This window comes from Haplochromis burtoni, unplaced genomic scaffold (assembly GCF_018398535.1).
Source record: "Haplochromis burtoni strain Fernald_Lab_line unplaced genomic scaffold, NCSU_Asbu1 Contig_460, whole genome shotgun sequence".
Lineage (NCBI taxonomy): Eukaryota > Metazoa > Chordata > Actinopteri > Cichliformes > Cichlidae > Haplochromis > Haplochromis burtoni.
This window is the reverse complement of record NW_024582821.1, coordinates 443,638-460,498: the sequence shown is the minus strand read 5'-3', so window position 1 is coordinate 460,498 and position 16,861 is coordinate 443,638. Positions and strand designations below refer to the sequence as shown.

At 40.2% G+C, this 16,861-nt stretch overlaps 2 protein-coding genes across 4 annotated transcripts in view; one reads left to right on the top strand and one right to left on the bottom strand.

The window, feature by feature from the left end:
- The first annotated feature begins 354 nt into the window (after positions 1 to 354).
- LOC102301415 (very-long-chain enoyl-CoA reductase-like) lies at positions 355 to 3,504 on the top strand. Its single transcript, XM_005946017.3, has 9 exons — positions 355 to 1,687; positions 1,777 to 1,892; positions 2,069 to 2,174; positions 2,524 to 2,596; positions 2,675 to 2,718; positions 2,789 to 2,846; positions 2,964 to 3,052; positions 3,152 to 3,197; positions 3,337 to 3,504. The coding sequence occupies exons 1-9, from the start codon at positions 1,646 to 1,648 to the stop codon at positions 3,462 to 3,464; spliced, it is 702 nt and encodes a 233-aa protein (XP_005946079.1). The 5' UTR covers positions 355 to 1,645; the 3' UTR covers positions 3,465 to 3,504.
- A 731-nt stretch (positions 3,505 to 4,235) lies between these two features.
- Positions 4,236 to 16,861, bottom strand: part of LOC102302509 (retinal-specific phospholipid-transporting ATPase ABCA4) — a 31,447-nt gene continuing 18,821 nt past the window's right edge. For 2 of the 3 annotated variants that reach the window (XM_042213614.1, XM_042213616.1), the window contains 29 exons: positions 16,557 to 16,694; positions 15,703 to 15,881; positions 15,375 to 15,477; positions 14,765 to 14,970; positions 14,431 to 14,485; positions 14,162 to 14,242; positions 13,332 to 13,489; positions 13,051 to 13,175; positions 12,774 to 12,872; positions 12,498 to 12,687; positions 12,253 to 12,347; positions 12,133 to 12,165; positions 11,811 to 11,916; positions 11,602 to 11,676; positions 11,318 to 11,487; positions 11,002 to 11,179; positions 10,774 to 10,889; positions 8,915 to 9,062; positions 8,711 to 8,834; positions 8,226 to 8,355; positions 7,965 to 8,085; positions 7,791 to 7,853; positions 7,601 to 7,707; positions 7,309 to 7,450; positions 7,083 to 7,217; positions 6,854 to 6,957; positions 5,840 to 5,932; positions 5,464 to 5,713; positions 4,236 to 5,268 (listed from right to left, as the gene is read on the bottom strand). In XM_042213614.1, the coding sequence (XP_042069548.1) occupies positions 5,149 to 5,268; positions 5,464 to 5,713; positions 5,840 to 5,932; positions 6,854 to 6,957; positions 7,083 to 7,217; positions 7,309 to 7,450; positions 7,601 to 7,707; positions 7,791 to 7,853; positions 7,965 to 8,085; positions 8,226 to 8,355; positions 8,711 to 8,834; positions 8,915 to 9,062; positions 10,774 to 10,889; positions 11,002 to 11,179; positions 11,318 to 11,487; positions 11,602 to 11,676; positions 11,811 to 11,916; positions 12,133 to 12,165; positions 12,253 to 12,347; positions 12,498 to 12,687; positions 12,774 to 12,872; positions 13,051 to 13,175; positions 13,332 to 13,489; positions 14,162 to 14,242; positions 14,431 to 14,485; positions 14,765 to 14,970; positions 15,375 to 15,477; positions 15,703 to 15,881; positions 16,557 to 16,694 (3,644 nt within the window). In that variant the 3' untranslated portion in view covers positions 4,236 to 5,148. The remainder of the gene's footprint in view (positions 5,269 to 5,463; positions 5,714 to 5,839; positions 5,933 to 6,853; positions 6,958 to 7,082; positions 7,218 to 7,308; positions 7,451 to 7,600; positions 7,708 to 7,790; positions 7,854 to 7,964; positions 8,086 to 8,225; positions 8,356 to 8,710; positions 8,835 to 8,914; positions 9,063 to 10,773; positions 10,890 to 11,001; positions 11,180 to 11,317; positions 11,488 to 11,601; positions 11,677 to 11,810; positions 11,917 to 12,132; positions 12,166 to 12,252; positions 12,348 to 12,497; positions 12,688 to 12,773; positions 12,873 to 13,050; positions 13,176 to 13,331; positions 13,490 to 14,161; positions 14,243 to 14,430; positions 14,486 to 14,764; positions 14,971 to 15,374; positions 15,478 to 15,702; positions 15,882 to 16,556; positions 16,695 to 16,861) is intronic. The other variant, XM_042213615.1, reaches the window with a different exon arrangement.

Below are 16,861 nucleotides of genomic sequence, written 5' to 3'. Positions count from 1 at the left end.
ATTTTGTGTTCTGTTATCTAATCATAATGCTTTAATGTAAACACAGCGCATGTAACCTCGCCTCTGCATACTATCCCGGGTCTGTTTGTGGTAGCATTGGTTATATTCATTACAGCAGTGCAAAAGTTCTCAAAGCTAAATGTCACTTCATCATTAGTTGATTTGAATCTTTCATTAGTTTATGTAGTTTGGTTATACTTGTGTGTTCCTTTGTGCAGGTCCTATGTGTAAAACAGGTATGTGGGAGGGGGAAAATTAAGAACACTTAAAAGAAGCTTGAACAGTCTGCAGATGCCGTCTTCCTATCACTTTCCATGCTGCTTATGTTATGCTACCACACACACATTAATTGAAACCTTTTTGAGCTATCATGTTTGCAGACAGAATCACACCCACATAATCACTACCAAAAACATCACCTCCATGGCAGAGAAGGTTTATGTTAGTATAGAAAGAAAAGTACGTGTGAGGAACACAGTTCCTAGTTACAGTTCTGAAAGTAAGCCTACACCTGACATCTAAATGTATCTTTGGTGCTGTCAGTTCAGTATTTTCAGGTGTGCTCCTGACTTGATGGAGAGCTAAAGTCCATCAGAAAGAGGTCAGAGGTAAAAGGTTTGTGATAACCTACAGTTGGATGCATCCAGAATGCATAAAGAGGATCACACATCTTCAGTCCCCAAAGCACTTTTGTAGTGTTGCTGACCACTCAAAGTGCTTTACACTACAAGCCACATTCAGTTTTTTCACACAGCACTTTATGCTGCGCTCTATGCTGTGCTCTTTCAGCCACACTCATGGCTAATTCAGATTCATCATTGAATCTACCCTGATGTAAATGAAATAAAGACAAACTAAACCTCTGCAGGTGCACGCTGTCTAGTGTTTGTCAAGCAAAAAATTTGATTAATCAAACAGACTAATGCGGACAACTGATGATATGCCACCTCCTAACCCTAAAAATATCCTTGGTTGAATATAGGACCATTCGCTATTGATAAAAGTTTATCCAATAAGTTCTGGCATATTTATCTTTACACTGATCCTGTACTTCAGTGAGCAGTGAACCATTAATACATTTCAGCATGCTGCTTCCACTATGAAATCTTTTGTCCATTTCTCCTTTATTGTTTTAAAGACCATTTAATATGCATCACTGCTCCATCCATTTCAGCCCAAATTAAAGCTGTAAAGGCAAATACAACCTAACCTGATGTATGATGTTGGAAGGCTTTAGTCTTGAATATCTGGGATCTACCTGGCTGCTAAGAATTAGACAAGAGAACTTTGGTTCAAATCTATTTGGGTCAGTTGCCCCTCAGGATATTCTAAAAATGCTGCCCAATTAGTAGAGCAAATTATCTGTGGCCGTGCCCCCTGGAGCTTGCAGGTAGAGAGAACGTGTGCTGAAAACCTGAAACTCTGCACAGCGCTGCCTGTGTCACTGTGAAGATTTCTGCTGTTTTGTCCATTTCTCAAGCCCACATTCTAGAGGCGATGATCTCTGTTGGATAGTAAAAATGTTTGTTGGTATTTTTCCAGATGGATTTGTTTGCCTAAAGGTTGTTTTTGTTCTTATACAGAGGGAAAATCACTCAGAGATGATGAAATCTTACAGAATCTACCAGTGGGGACCACTGCCACCATGTATTTCAAAGATCTTGGTCCACAATTAGGCTGGACTATGGTACGATTAATTCAACAGGCATATTGGCAGTTGTTTTTTTTAATCTGTGAAACATTAAAAAAGAAAGTCATCTTTTCTTCTGTTTTCAGGTGTTTCTTGCAGAGTATATCGGGCCCCTTCTGAGCTACCTCCTCTTCTATTTTCGAATACCCTACTTTTACTCAAACAGATATGCACTTAGTTCCAGCCCCCACCCTGTTGTCACGTACGTTGAAAATGAAATATCAACTACAGCACAAATTACGACAGACCACGGCTAAATTAAAATTGTTCTATGATGAAAACATGCTATTCTAACTATTATATATACGTATACATGTACTGTGCAAGAGAATGACCTGTTGCCAGAAGCCAGTCTTATCCCTCGGCTCTCTCTCTCAGACTGGCCTGCGTCTGTCATACCTTCCACTACACGAAGAGGCTGATAGAGACAATCTTTGTGCATCGCTTCTCACATGGGACCATGCCTCTCAGGACTATAGTCAAGGTGAGGTACGTCTAAAGTTAAAGAGGAGAGCTTCTGATAATAAGCTCCTCTCTTTCACAGTGTGTGGCCTCATTTTTACTGTCCTGCACCAGTTTTTGTTTTTTCATGTTTTAATGTTTATTTATAGCTACAAGCATGTAGCACGTACCACTGCCAGTTTCCAATGCCCATCCACACAAGGTCCTTGAATGCACTATAATTCATGAATGTCATAATAAAGCTAAACAAAGCTTCGTTTGGCAATGCAGAATACAACTTGCAGTCTCTACACAGTATCTTTGTGAGGACTGGAACTTCACTGATCATTTTCACATTAAGTATTTATGTATGTGCTCATTTCGTCTTTCAGAATTGTGCCTATTACTGGGGTTTTTCAGCATGGTTGGCTTACTATATCAACCACCCTCTCTATACGCCTCCATGTAAGTCAGTATGCCACATACAACATGTTTTTCTCCTGTATTTTCATCATATCAAAGCCAAACTGTCTTTCTCCACAGCATACGGAGAACTGCAAGTCAACTATGCACTAATTCTATTTGTGGTACGTATACTAATAATTACACATGGCATATCACATATACAGACTCCTGATTTATTTATTTCTGCTCTAGATGTGTGAAATGGGCAACTTCTCCATTCACTTGACTCTGAATAAGCTCAGGGGAGATGGTGAGTCGCTGAGCTTTGTTAACATTCATGGATGAAGCAGGGTCATCCATCAATTCAAATACTGTAAAATGAAATTGTACATATGTAATCCGTTCACTGGACGAATTATCTTTGCAGGACCCAAGGGTAGAAGATTTCCTATGCCAAATAAGAACCCCTTCACCTGGCTTTTCTTCTTTGTATCCTGCCCAAATTACACATACGAGGTAACACGCAGCATTCAGAACGGTTTATCTAGCATTAAATTTTCATTCATGCTTGAGCATAATCTCACTTTCTGCTTGCACACTGGACATACACTGTAGGTTGGAGCTTGGGTGAGCTTTTCTATCATGACCCAGTGTCTGCCAGGTATGAGCTTCCTTTCACCTTTTGCTGTCACCAAGTGAGCATGTCCATAAATATAATCCCCTGTGGAACTGCATGGTTGATGAGAAAGCCTGCATAGTCCTCTTGGTTATCCCCACATGTTGTATATTTTGTCTTTCAGTGGCATTTTACACATTACTGGGGTTTATTCAGATGACCATCTGGGCCAAAGGAAAGCACAGAGCCTACATCAGGGAATTCAAGGACTATCCCAGTCTCCGAGTGGCTATTATACCTCTGATTCTTTGATAATGGTTAAAGCATGAACCTCATACAAAGAAACAAAGAAGTCTGCTGCTGCTACTATGCAATTTTGTCTACAAATGAATGAGCCAAACTAGGAGGAAACAGAGCAATAATGTGGCTGTTTACGTGTTTAAGGCTTTAAAAAACATGCCGGAAACCTTTTAAAGTCAGCAATAATAGCAGTGTTTAATATCAACAGAAGATTGGATTTCTTTCTCAGAGGTTGATTTAGCATTGTGATAAAACTCAGAGTTCTTCCTGTCATATTAGCTACGCTTTAACATTTGGATTTTCTATGTTTGATTCTTTCAGAATATTAAGGAGTGTTTGAGAAACCAGCAAGGAGTGCTGACTGCATATTGGTTTGTTAGCATACGTTGTTGCTTTTTATTACGAGATGAAAGTTTTCTAGTTACATGTAAGTGAAAGAAATTGAGCATCCTCATCCTCATCATAAAGTGCCTGCGGAAGCAAACGAAGAAATTTGAAATGTCACAGCATCCATTTAAGAGTGCGACATCACTTTTAAGCTCTCAGGAGGAACGCTGATAAAGCAGGTGTTTAATCACGCTAAAGTTAAGCCCTTCTAATGCTTATCTCAGATAGTTTTCTCCAGAGAAGTGCAAACTGTACTGACGTTAATGTACAGAGACTTTATCAGGTAGTCAGTGATAAGTGCTGCAGTTCTCAAGCCTATATTGCCTAATCTCAGGTTAAAACTGTTCTTTTTTTGGTTATAAAAGTAAATGCAAGGTCTGAATAAAGGTCCACATCTTAAAGAAAACGCACTTCATTATTTATTATACTCTGCCTCACAGAAACACGTCATCATCTTCTAATGACACTAGGTGCTGCAAACAAATCATGAGGACAAAGCGCAAAAATTAAAAATGAATGGCATGAAGAGATCATATTAATGAAATGTATTTAACAGCGCAAGAAGGATTTTGTAATGATTATGAGCTGTATTACACAGATCACCAATAAATCTCATGATGCTTCGAGTAATACTGCATCAATAAGGTGCTAAGCCTTTGCTTCTCTGAGCCCTTACTCCACATATCTAAAGAAGGCAGTGAAAGTGAATCTTGCTTGGCATCTGAAGCAAAAATATATATATATACAATCTATGCTTTCTTTACACACCCTTTCTTTACAGGTTGATTTTTTCATATTTCATCAGTTAAAGGCCTAAAAGGTGAGCAGAACGTGGAACAAATAGCAGGCAGGCACAGAAATGCTCCACATTTTCCAAAACGTCAAAGCCCGCTAACATTGTTTACCGGAGAAGCAAAATCGAGCAGCATGCACTTTTGCCACGAGTAAAATCAGTTTAAGGGATCGACTTCTTCACAGGCTGCGCTGTGAGGTTAGAAGATGCAACAGATCGACTGCAACATTCAAAAGACTCCATCAAACGTGGATTTAAAACACAAAGGACTTCTTTTCCGCAAAAGTTGGAAACCAAAAGTTCATCCTCTGTTGGCATCCAAAAAATGATGCGCCTGTCACTGGTGTCTGTTGGGTTGGGAGGGATTTTTCTGCAGACTGTCTCAAATCAAAAGGTGGCCCCGATTATGCCGACTAGCTTTCAGTCCCCTCAAAGTACACACATCAATAGGACTTTGAACACTGGCTGCCAATGACATAAAAATGATCTCTTCCAGCTGAGCTCATTAAATTAAGTTCACCTCCCCAAAGACTTGATGGGTGTGGTATCAATATATCGCTGGGCTCCAGCAGCTTTTGGATGCAATACAATACTTTCATCCTCTCTTGACTGTTGCTTGGCAAAATTCACAAACACCTGCAGGGACAAAGAAACAAAAACAAAGATTTGATTAAAGCAGCAGGTTGACATACGCCATAAAATTAGGAGCCAAGGCACAAAACGCAAAAGGAGGTTAAAATATGACCGACGTGCAAAGTCTTGCAACATAATGAAATAGATCTTTTTTCCATTTTATAATTCATTGTGTTGTGCATTTCTGCACCTATTTACCTGGTCGAGAGTGGTTTGTGACACTGAGTAGTCCTCTATTTTGAGTTTCTCCTTATTAGCCAGGACCATCTGAAAGATCCTAGCCAGGGAGGATGAGGAGATCTTGTACTGTAGCGTGTTGTAGTGCTTCTCTCTCTGGATGCAGCCAGGGAAGGTACTTTCCATGAATGCTTCAGCAGGGTTCAAGTCTGGGGCACAACCGGGCTTAGACGCCCTGATCTTCATGGTGACCACGTAGCCATCGCCAAATCTAAAGTGTGTAAAAAGTCTGGCACTTTTAGTGAAATAGTTACTGAAAGATTGGTGGATAGGAAAGGAGGAAAATGAAGATCAGGTATTTTGTTATATGAATAAATAATAAAGTAAAATGACCAACTTGTATTTGAGATGCTGAATAGTTCCCAAACACTTGAAGGATCCATTAACCATAATGGCCAAGCGCGTACACAGTGCCTCACATTCCTCCATACTGGAAAGAAAATCATAACAATTAGATGCCGTGCTCACTCACATGTGTGCACACATAATACAGAGAGACAGGGGAGAAATCAGACGATCAGAACAAGAAAAAGTGTCTTTGTAAGTTATTTGGACACCATACACTGCTAGTATTGCCTCAGCGTAAGTTGTAAAGGGCATATGTATTATCTGGACACTGGGAGTGGGGACTTTAAAGCGGTAGGGTGGATGGTTTTCCTGTAGGAATTTTTAAGTGACTAACGTATTACTTCCTGCTTCCTAGTGAGATTTTGTGCATTGGTTTATGGAGTGAAAAACAAAATTCATTCACCAGGTGTGAATTCAAAATCCAAAGGAAAATAATGCAGTAAGGTTATCTCTGACTTATGGCATATGATTTACTTTTCCGTCTTCCTTTCTGCATTTTCTCTGGGAAAACAGCCCAGAGTATTAAACCCATGTTGCCCTATTATTGGGGGTACTGTACCAGAAGATGCCTCTAAGGCATGGGTGTTAAACATAAGGCTTGGGGACCAGAATTGGCACAGTAAAGACTTCAATCTGGCCCGCTGGACAGCTTTGGAAAATGCGAAGGAGGGCGTATATGTTTAGGCCTTTTTGCAGCTTTCGCTACTGATGAAGACCTGCTCTCTGGCCTTTCATACACCAAAGAAATTAAATATAAATAAATAATTAAATGGCAGAACTTCTTTACACTGACAAAAAGTGGAGCTTCTCTGGACCAGACCATTTAAGATCAAAGTGTGGCCTACAGAGTTTGACATCTCTGCTCTAAAGCAACGAAACGTGTCAGCATAAAACCCCCACGGCATAACACAGCTGTGGAACGTAGGGGTCAAGCATTCAGATTTTTTTGCTTTATATGTCAGTTATCCATATGTATTTGTTTATGTTAAAATATATGCTTTACCTGTGTGACGTGAGGACCACGGCTCTTTTGTCCTGAATAACACTCATGATGGAGTTCCACAGAAAACGTCTGGAGAGAGGGTCCATACCTGTAGTAGGCTCATCCTAAAGTGCAGGAACAATAAACAAATTAGCTTTGGCACATTTGAATTTTGTCCATTATCTGCTTAATATTCTTATAACTGTAATATCCACTCATAACCCACTAATCCTGTTATTGTTGGACTCACCAGCAGCACCAGAGCAGGACAGCCAATCATTGCAATGGCTGTGGAGAGTTTCCTCCTGTTACCTCCGCTGTAGGTCCCTGCACTGTGACCTGCATATTCTGAGAGACCCAGCTTCTGGATGGCCCACTCTGCAACCTAAGTTAGAAGAAGATAAAGTTCCCCATTTCAAAATAATGTCACAATAAAACTTCATCCATCAACTGTCAGACCTAGTTCTGCATCTCACCCTGCTGATCTCAGACTCTGGCACTCCACGAAGGCGAGCGTAGAGGTGTAGGTGTTCTCTGCCTGTCAGCAGCTCATCTATGGCATCAAACTGAGGGCAGTAACCCATGTTCTGATGGACATCCAGGATATTGGTCAAAATGCTGTGAGAGATTTATGCAGATAGGTGAAGTGTATCAAACCTTCTTTTTCACCCAGCATCACAGAAACTTAAAACAACGGCGATTATCAGCATCTAAATGTATTCGACATCAATGCTCAAATTCAGCATGGAACAACTGCGATGTACAAACCTGTGACCTGCAACCGAGGCTTCTCCTGAGGTGACATTAATGTCTCCAGTCAACATCTTAAAGGTTGTGGTTTTCCCAGCTCCATTTACCCCCAGGAGACCGAAGCACTGTGGATATTTGGAAGCAGAAAAAGACAGCCTTAGAGGTAACATACCGTACCATATATCAGTTTAACCAAACCTCTACAAACCTCTCCAGGTGATACTCCGACACAGATTCGGTCTACTGCAGGGATAATTGTTCCTGTGTAAGTCTGGTAAGAGAACATCAGAACAAAAATAAAGCTCAAACTCAAATCTTTCTCCAAAATCAGTTTTGTTTTTTTTGTTGTCCACAGTGTGTCCTAATAAAGACTAACACTGACCTTGGACAAGTCTCTCACACGTAAAATGTCATTTGATTTTCCACTCTGATAAATTCGCTGTCTTTCCTCTCCAACATCCACGTCTTCATCCAAAATGTGAGGCTTTGGGCAATCGGGTATCCTGCCAGCGGGAAAAAAAATTGCTAGTCAGTCATGGTTTGATTTGGTGTGTTATCTGGACAATGACTTTCATCACATGTGTAAATTTCAAATAGCATTTATTCATGTGTATCTAACAAGTTTGGTAACACATTTACTTGCCAGTTATTCAGGAAGAAGCAATACTGGAAGAGAATATTAATGATGAAATAGACAAATCCCTCAACACCCATGCAGAACAGGTTCTTCCCAATAAAATCCCAGTTATAGGGATCTGGACTGTAGTCCTCACCTGAAAATGTAGAAACAAAATTCCTATAAATCCTACTTTCCCAGTTGGTGCTTTTCATGTAAGTTTCTCCAGCCTTTGTAATGTGGAAAACACTGGAATGCATCAACCGTTAGATACACATCATTAATATTTCATGTTGCATCTTTAGTTCACATTTGCATAGCAATAATGCTGATTCTGTTCCAGGGGATCTTGTTGCCTAAGCAGTCTTTGCAGCAACACTGCAGCTGCTTCGGGTCATGGTGGCAAATGTATGGTATGAGATTTCTGATGACCTCTTTATTAAAAAGACATTGTAGGATATTTTATAGCTACATGTATTTGAGGGGTATGAGTCTGTGTGGTTCATAATTACCAAAGCGGGCATAGACATCACTTATAGCTTGGTTCATAGCCATGTCTATGAGACCTCGGCCCAGGCAGTAATGGGGGAACATCAGCATCACCCTCTTCAACAGCTGGTTGAACCCATACAGAGCCTAGATAGAAACCCAACGTGTAATATTAAGTTTGACATTAAAATTGGTTGAAGTGGTAGAAACAAACCTACTGGGCTTACCGTGTTGCTCTCAAACAGGTCCAGGATGAAGGTAATGGCACTGCTGTTGATGCCAATGAAGAGGTTGATACATGACAAAGAGACGTAGGCTGTGCTGGGAACACTGAACACGTATGACATGGGGTACATCATGGGTGTCACAGACCAGCTGAGAGAGAAGGAAGGAGATTAGAAAAAGGATCAATTAAAGGGAAAGCCCAGTGCTTGATGCTGATGAGAGGAAAACGCTGCAATAGATCACGTTTTATGTTTTTTTGACAGTATGTGCTCTCCAAATCTTTGCCAAATAAACAAAAATGCTGCAATATTTTTACTTGACATGGTATTTAATGACCCAGCCGGGCAATGTAGTGAAAACCTGATATACACGAGTTTAATAAGAATTCAGTGATGCAGTAGCTCACATTTAGGCCAGATGATAGGAAATATTTACCAGAGGAAGATTATAAAAACTCTACCCATGTAGACCAAACTCAAAACCAATCAATAACAAAATAATATTAGAATAAATATGTGATAGATATATGCAATATTAGAAAACCAGTCAGCTGTGAAATTAATTCAAGACGTATGCTTGAAGTTTCCTTTTGATTCAGATCTACTTTCTTCTTGTTTTGTCTGTATTTCACAAGAATGCAAATCTAATGTAGCTCTTAGAGGACAGGCTGGAGTTTATGGTGTGACATTTAGTGTAATTACATTAGGTTACTGCAGGACACAAATGTCTATGGAAAACTGGAGACATCAGAGACTGGCTGCTTTAGATGTCATTTTTACTATTTTCAAACAATGTGGCTGTGACAATACCACATTATTACTAGTGACTGCAGGTGACGACTAATTTCTCAGTTGATTAAAAGAGAAGAAAAAGTTAGAATGACTAATCTAAAACTAAGAAACTAACTATCGAGCTAAATTTGAGGACTGTTTGATGGGCAGTGTCACATTCTTCGATCGTGCTGTTTCACTGTGTGTCTCGCGTCATTCATTATGAACACTGCACGTTACAGTCCAAACGGTCGCAGAAGTAGAAGAATAAACTGATATTAAATATGATATGAAAACACTTTACGACAGATGCTTACATATTATTAAAATATCACAAATTAACATTAAAAAAACAAATAAATCGCAGATAAAAAGTGTTGCGCACAGCGTTGTGCCGTGCATTATTAAAGAAGCACATTGTTCTGCAATTAATGACAACCAATAAAATAACCACAATAAAAGTGCAAATCTGAAATAACAAGAAACAATAAATCATCCGTCCTTGTCCGGGGCGGCAGCCTAAGCAGTGAAACGTAGCCACGTCTTTCACCTCATTTGGGGAAACACCAAGGGTTTTCCAGGCTAGCCGAGGGATGTGGCCTGGGAACTCTAGCGTGTTCTGGATCTACCTTGTGTCCTCCTCACCCAGTAGGCAACCACCTCACCTGCCTCCATTCAATATGAAGGAGTAACAGCTCTACGATGAGCCCCTCCCGAATGACTGAACTCCTCACCCTATCTCTAAGGGAGAGAAAGCTCATTTAACCACTTGTCTCCACAATCTTATTCTTTTGCCTTCAGAAAATCTCAAAAAATAACAAAAATCTCATGCCTAGATTAACATTTTTCCACAATATTGTTTGGGCTGCAGCTCTACCTGGTGGCAGATGGCTGAATAACAGCTAAGACAGTTTACTGGCACTGGGAATCAATTAGAATGTTAAGAACTGGATTAAATGACTAGTACGTCTGACACCGAGTAGTTTGATCAGTGACAATTATTCATCTGGTCCTGCACATTCATAATTATTACACCGTTAGTAACTAAAATCCCACATGTAAAACAGTAAACTAAAAAGATTAAAGCTTACCCGTAAAGCATAAGCAGAGCAATTAATGGTTGGAGGTTGGTTGGTGAGGTGTAGCACTTCCTGTCGAAAAAGATGAAAATTTCCACCACCATTGCTGCACTGATGGAATAATTAACCTGAAGAGAGTTACAGAAATACCAGTGTTTACAAAAAGCTACTGACGGGTCTTCTTGATTGTACTGAAATCTCAGCCACTGTCACAGTCTTAATGTAATGCTGCTGCAGTACCATGTCCCACAGAAAGTTGGCCATCCAGTACACCAGTGGACTGACACCACTGACAAACTGCAGGTGTTTGGCCTGAGTGACCCTCTCCTGGATGAGATAGAGCACAAAGCTGGCTGGGACAAAGGACATGGCAAAGATGACACAAATGGCCACCACTGCATCCACTGATGTGGTCAGACTGGGAAAATGAGAGAGAGATGGATTTATTTTTTATTTTTTTTGAGGAGATCTTTGTGCAACAAATATCTTTTTTGGCTCTCTTAAAAAGCCCTTGAAATAAGATGGGGTGATAACTACTTGGCTGAGGTTGACTCACACAGTGATCTCAGAGAGCTGTTCTTTGGTGAGGTTCAGAGGATGGTTGATGGCAGTGATTCCATATTCAGCAAGGTTAGCGTCTCTGTGCAGGCTTGCACGGAGGATTGCATTGTTGGCCACGTTCATAAAAGATACCATGGCATGCCAGCCCTTATTGTTATACCATACCTGCAAAAAGGAATAGATGCTGCTGCTGATTCCTGATATCAAACTACAGCATGATCTTTCATATTGTGTAGGCAAGTTAATGTTAGAGACGAAGCTTTCATTTAATTAACTGACCTTGACATTGTTTTCAGTCTCCATGTACCTAAAGAATGTCCCTATATCCTCTAGCGTTTGTTTCGAGTATTTTCCCTGCAAGCACAAATTTGAGGCTTAAAAAATAATCACAAAGGAACAAAGTGATAAACGTGCAGAAACAGAGATACAGCGACAATGACTCAGACCCTCCACAGAAAAAAACATAGTATTTGGCTTCAAAGGCTTACCCCTGTTACATTGAGCAGTCGTCCCAGCTGACCTGCTACGTCCTGGATGGTCTTTGGCTCCACCCCTAAAACAGGGAGCTGTGCTCCCACTGATATACCCCCGTACCTGGATGCCACACAGAAAATCCCTTTGACAGAGCCTTTCAGTAATCTGCCTGCTTTCATACTTAAATTATTACCTTATTTCAACCACTAGAGGAAGAACCATACCACTGCACATAACACAACGTCTATGAGGTGCACTTCAACCATGTCAGACATTTCCACTATTTGGACTGAAATGGATTTTCCAATAAATTAGTTTGATATAAACTTAAATTACCTTTGTTCATTCACCCAGTATTTGCTTTTCAAGCTGAAAAAAAAAATCAGATGCAGTAATTAGATATTGTTTTCACCCTGGAGTATATTAAAACAACTGGCAAGAACTTGTCCAAAACACCTGGTTCTGATGATTCCGGGGTAGGTTTTCACCAGGTAGTCTGAAATATTCCTGCCTGTTAGGTCCATGAGGACATCTCCTGTTGACTGGATCCTCTGAGGAATAGGAACAGGATTTCTCTGTTAACACTTATCAGCAGCAGTGGATCGAATGCAGATGTAATTCCACTTATGGATCTTAGCGTTGTACTTATATAATTGCATGCACATAATGTGGTCATGTTCAGTATCAGTTACGTAACCTACCTGTGGAGGTGGCAGCCCTCCAGCTCCATCAGGACACACAGGAAGCATGGTAAGTTTTGTAGGTGTGCTGCACTTGCATTGTGGAGACGGTCTCAGGGAGCTCCACTCTGTGCCAGCCAGCATTTCTATGAGAGCAGGGTTGACCAAAGGCATCTCCCATTCTGTGGTGATGTTGTTACATGGGAAATCTCTTCCAATGGAGGAAAGGAACTAATGTTAAACAAAAAACACACACAAGACAGTGCAAGAACCGCTAGTTCTGTTAAGTTGACTTACTCCAGCGGTTCATCCGCCATGCACCGAGTCCCAAAGCCGGGCTTTTCCAACAACACCTCGCCGAAATACCTCATCTGAGCATCTGGAGGGTGCTCATTACTACATTGGGTAAAGTGTAATGAATACAAAATAGCAAAAATATGAAAATTCTGTCCATTTACACATTTTACACAAACATTTGTTAAAAGATGTTTTATTTGAGCCAGACTGATCAACCCAACTGAACAGGTACATCTTCTCGTAACAGCTAAACCTTTCATGATGGCCTAGTGCATACCTGAAGAAGGTGTATTGTTGTCCATACATCCATGGGCTGAGGGTCAGGCTCGGATACTCTCCAAAAGGTGGAACGATCAGAGTGAATGTCAGTGCCAGGAAAACAAAACTGGCAGGCAGGACAATCTACCAAAAACAGAAAAACAAAAACCAATCTTACACAGCTGAAACACATAGTGCACTTTGTTTGTTTCCACAGCCGTCCAAGGCAATGGTAGTTCTTAAAAGAATAATGATAATGACAATGTCTTTTATTAAGATATCATAAAATAAGAAGGTTACCTGGGCAATGAAATCTTTGTAAGAGCGTGTGGCATGATGCAACCTCTTGATTACCAAAGCAAAGAATTGTTTGGTGGTCAGACAGAGGCCTCTGACCTGGTAGGATCCTCTGCCTGCACTGCCTTCTGATGTGTCACATGTACTCTGGCCATTGGACTCTGAAATAAAAGCTTAAATTAAAATGACTTCCACCAGAGATCTCAATGCTAAATTATAGCCGCCAGTGAGCTAGCCAAGCATCTTTAGTCTTCACTGTGACCGAAAAGCATTTGCCAGCAGTGCTCAGTAGCCTGACTTTGGCTGGCCTAATAGCAAAGCTGAAGCTCTCTGCATTACACTGTTGCCAGGAATAACCTTTGCCAAAATAAGTAGTAGAAACAAATACATAAAACGAGATTAAAAGAGTATCTTATAATCTTATAATCTTAAATGTTAGAGTTTCATCAGTGACTGATAGGATTTTCTGGCCTGGTGAGGTTCTAGTTAGCTGAAAACAAATGCTACAAGCAGAAGAAAACAGCTAGCATGGCTCTGTATGTTAGCCTTTTCAAATCTACTAATGGAGCCATTATGTACCAGAGTAATTAATGGCCACTTCCTTTGTGTATAAAATGTTTCTAAGCTTTTGAAAACTTTATTACAAATGTTTTGTCATCTTTTTCATGTTTTTTATACATGCTAGGCTAACTAGCTGTTAGTAAGTACTTTCATTTTTACCATGCAGAAATCTCTTTATGTTATTTCCTTTTTAGTGTAACCTTCACAATAACTGTTGTTTTCCTCACAACAGCAGCTACTGGCCAGAGCTGTGAGCTTAAAGACGCTGTCACCTTTTAGCGGTTCCATATCAACAGCGACTCTGTTGAATCCACAGAGACTAGCTCGAGAAATCTGTTGCCATGATTTGTTGTCTGAGAGAGTTAAAGAATGGATATGAAGGACATAAAACATGATTATAGGTGGACACGGGTGGACTGAGAAAACAATCAGAACTGTCAGGCTCCAATCAGGCTTTGATAAATCAACAGGAAGAAAAGAAGTGGTGAAAAGAAAATTCTGCCCTAGATTGAGCTCTTTCTACAGTTTGTTCATGCTTTACCTTGAAAACATTTCCTCTTGGTTGCATTCCCATCTGCAGTGACCTTCAGAAAGATCTGCAAAAAAATATATATCCGTTTTAATTTCAGGACATAAGACGAAGAAAGTTTAATGAAAAAAACATATAAAATGTATCTTTTTACAGAGACAGCCAGGCAGTGACAGATTGCCGGTTTTTAAAGATATAATAATTATTTTTTGCTTCTTTATTTCTAGTTTTAGTTATGGACTCACAATGTTAATTTGCAAATGTAAATGACTATTGATATTATTCCTATTATTGTAACTGCATGAAACTACTGCTTTTACTTTCAGGGTTATTTTTTTCCACACACCTCCTCCAGTGACGTGTCAGACACACCAAAGCTGCTGAGGCCGATGTCCAAGAGAGTTTCCTCCAACTCCCTGAAGAGGCTAGCATAAGCCCTGGGCTGGAAGTTACGATTGGGCAGAAGAAAGGTGAGCTCCTGGCCAATAGCCTCGATCAGGCGGGCCTGGGGCACATGATGATGGACCAAGGCTGTGATGCTTTCCATGTTACCTGCGGATAAGAAGATAAGATAAGAAATATATTTTGCCTTAAATCAGCCTTTTACACATTATTCTTTGCATTTAATCTGTTACTCAGTGCACTTAATTTTCACACTAACTAATGATAATGATTTTAATTTTATAGGTCACAGTATTTCACAGTGAATATAAGGTGTTTCTAGGTGTGTTGTCAGCAGATACAGTAACCAGAGTGACTGCAATCCATTGTAAAGGTATTATTCATCAACATGACAAAGGGAGTGTGCCCTATAGTCTTAATAATTAGATTAATAGCCTAAAAACAGGTTCAACGAAAATGACAATAGTGTCGTCATAACAAAGTGATTATATACTAATAATATAATGAATTAATGGCCAGCTTTTCCCACGGTAAGTCTTCTAAATGTGACTTACCATCCATCTGTCTGTCAGGGGTGTGACTTTCCTCCTGGTTCGCTTTAAATGTCGAACATTTCGAGCACACACACGAGCAATCCTCTGTGCAGTCACAGCTAGGCTGAAGGACACCGTAACAAGATATTAATGAGAAATCGCTGTGTCGCAGTGTTAAATATACCATCAGAAAAATACGAAATAATGTTGGGGGTTTTACAAATGTTATAAGGAGGAAGGAACTTAACTTTAAACCAGGTTTACTTTAATTTGCAAAACTACAACATCTATAACTTTAAAGAGGATAATGCACAAATATACAACAGGTTCCCTCTTCCTTAGTTCCCACCTTAAGAGTGCCATGCTTCATGCGGCGTACAAGAGTGAGGTAGAAGCCAGCACCAAAACAGTTCTTTAAGAAGATTGGGGAACCGCAGCAGTAGAGGCGACCCTGAGAAATGATAGCCACGCGGTCGCTCAGCAAGTCAGCCTCGTCCATGTGATGGGTGGACATGATCACTGTGCGCCCTGCAGACAGCAGAGAGAGAGTGAATTTAATAAAGAGAGGCTGAATAATGGAAATATGCGTTTGATTTCAGAAAAGCTTTTCAAAGCTGAGTAATAACTCGTTTTTATTATGGCGATTTCAGTGGAGCTGGTCTGATTGTGGTGTCATAAATCCTTCCCGCCCAAGAATATATTAAACACAGTCATCCATGTTATACTGGAGGCATCTGTCAGCTGTCATAGAAAATATATCATTTATTATATATTTCACTTCAAAGTTTTAGTTCAGCAAGGTTAAAGTTTATGATGGTGATATGAGGTATGCCAGAAAAGTGTAATACGTGCTGTTGGTAGTGGTTTTGTTGCTATAATGATTTGTGCAGGATCTAAGCTTAATTATTTGCTGGCCGTCTGGACAAACCAGTCAGATTTATTCATCGTCTAATCTCTACAGGCCATGTTGTGTAACAGGTCGAGCTAAGTGTGTTTAATGATTTTCATTTTAGATTTCTTCTAATGTGAATAGTCGGGTTGGGTAATTAATTCTCTGTATGAGCACTCTTGTACTCAGAATATTTTCGTGTAACACATAATAATGTTTTCTTAGTACAATCAACAATCGCAAATACAACACATTGGTATAAATATTTTAAAAACCTTACATACTCGTCTAAAATCAGTATTGATCAGTGTTACCTGCACGGTATTTGAGTAGCAGGTCCCAGATAGAACGTCTGGAGTAGGGATCCACCCCAGATGTGGGCTCGTCCAGGATCACCACCTTGGCCCCGCCAACAAAAGCCAGAGCAACAGACAGCTTCCTCTGCATGCCCCCTTGAACAGAACACCATCATTTATTGATGGGGAGTGTGTATTGGTGTGTGTGTGTGTGTGTGTGTCTGTGTGTGTGTGTGTGTGTGTCTGTGTGTGTGTGTGTGTGAGTGTGTGTGTGTGTGTGTGGGTCTGCATGTGAGCTTTGATAGATCTATGTGTGCATCTGC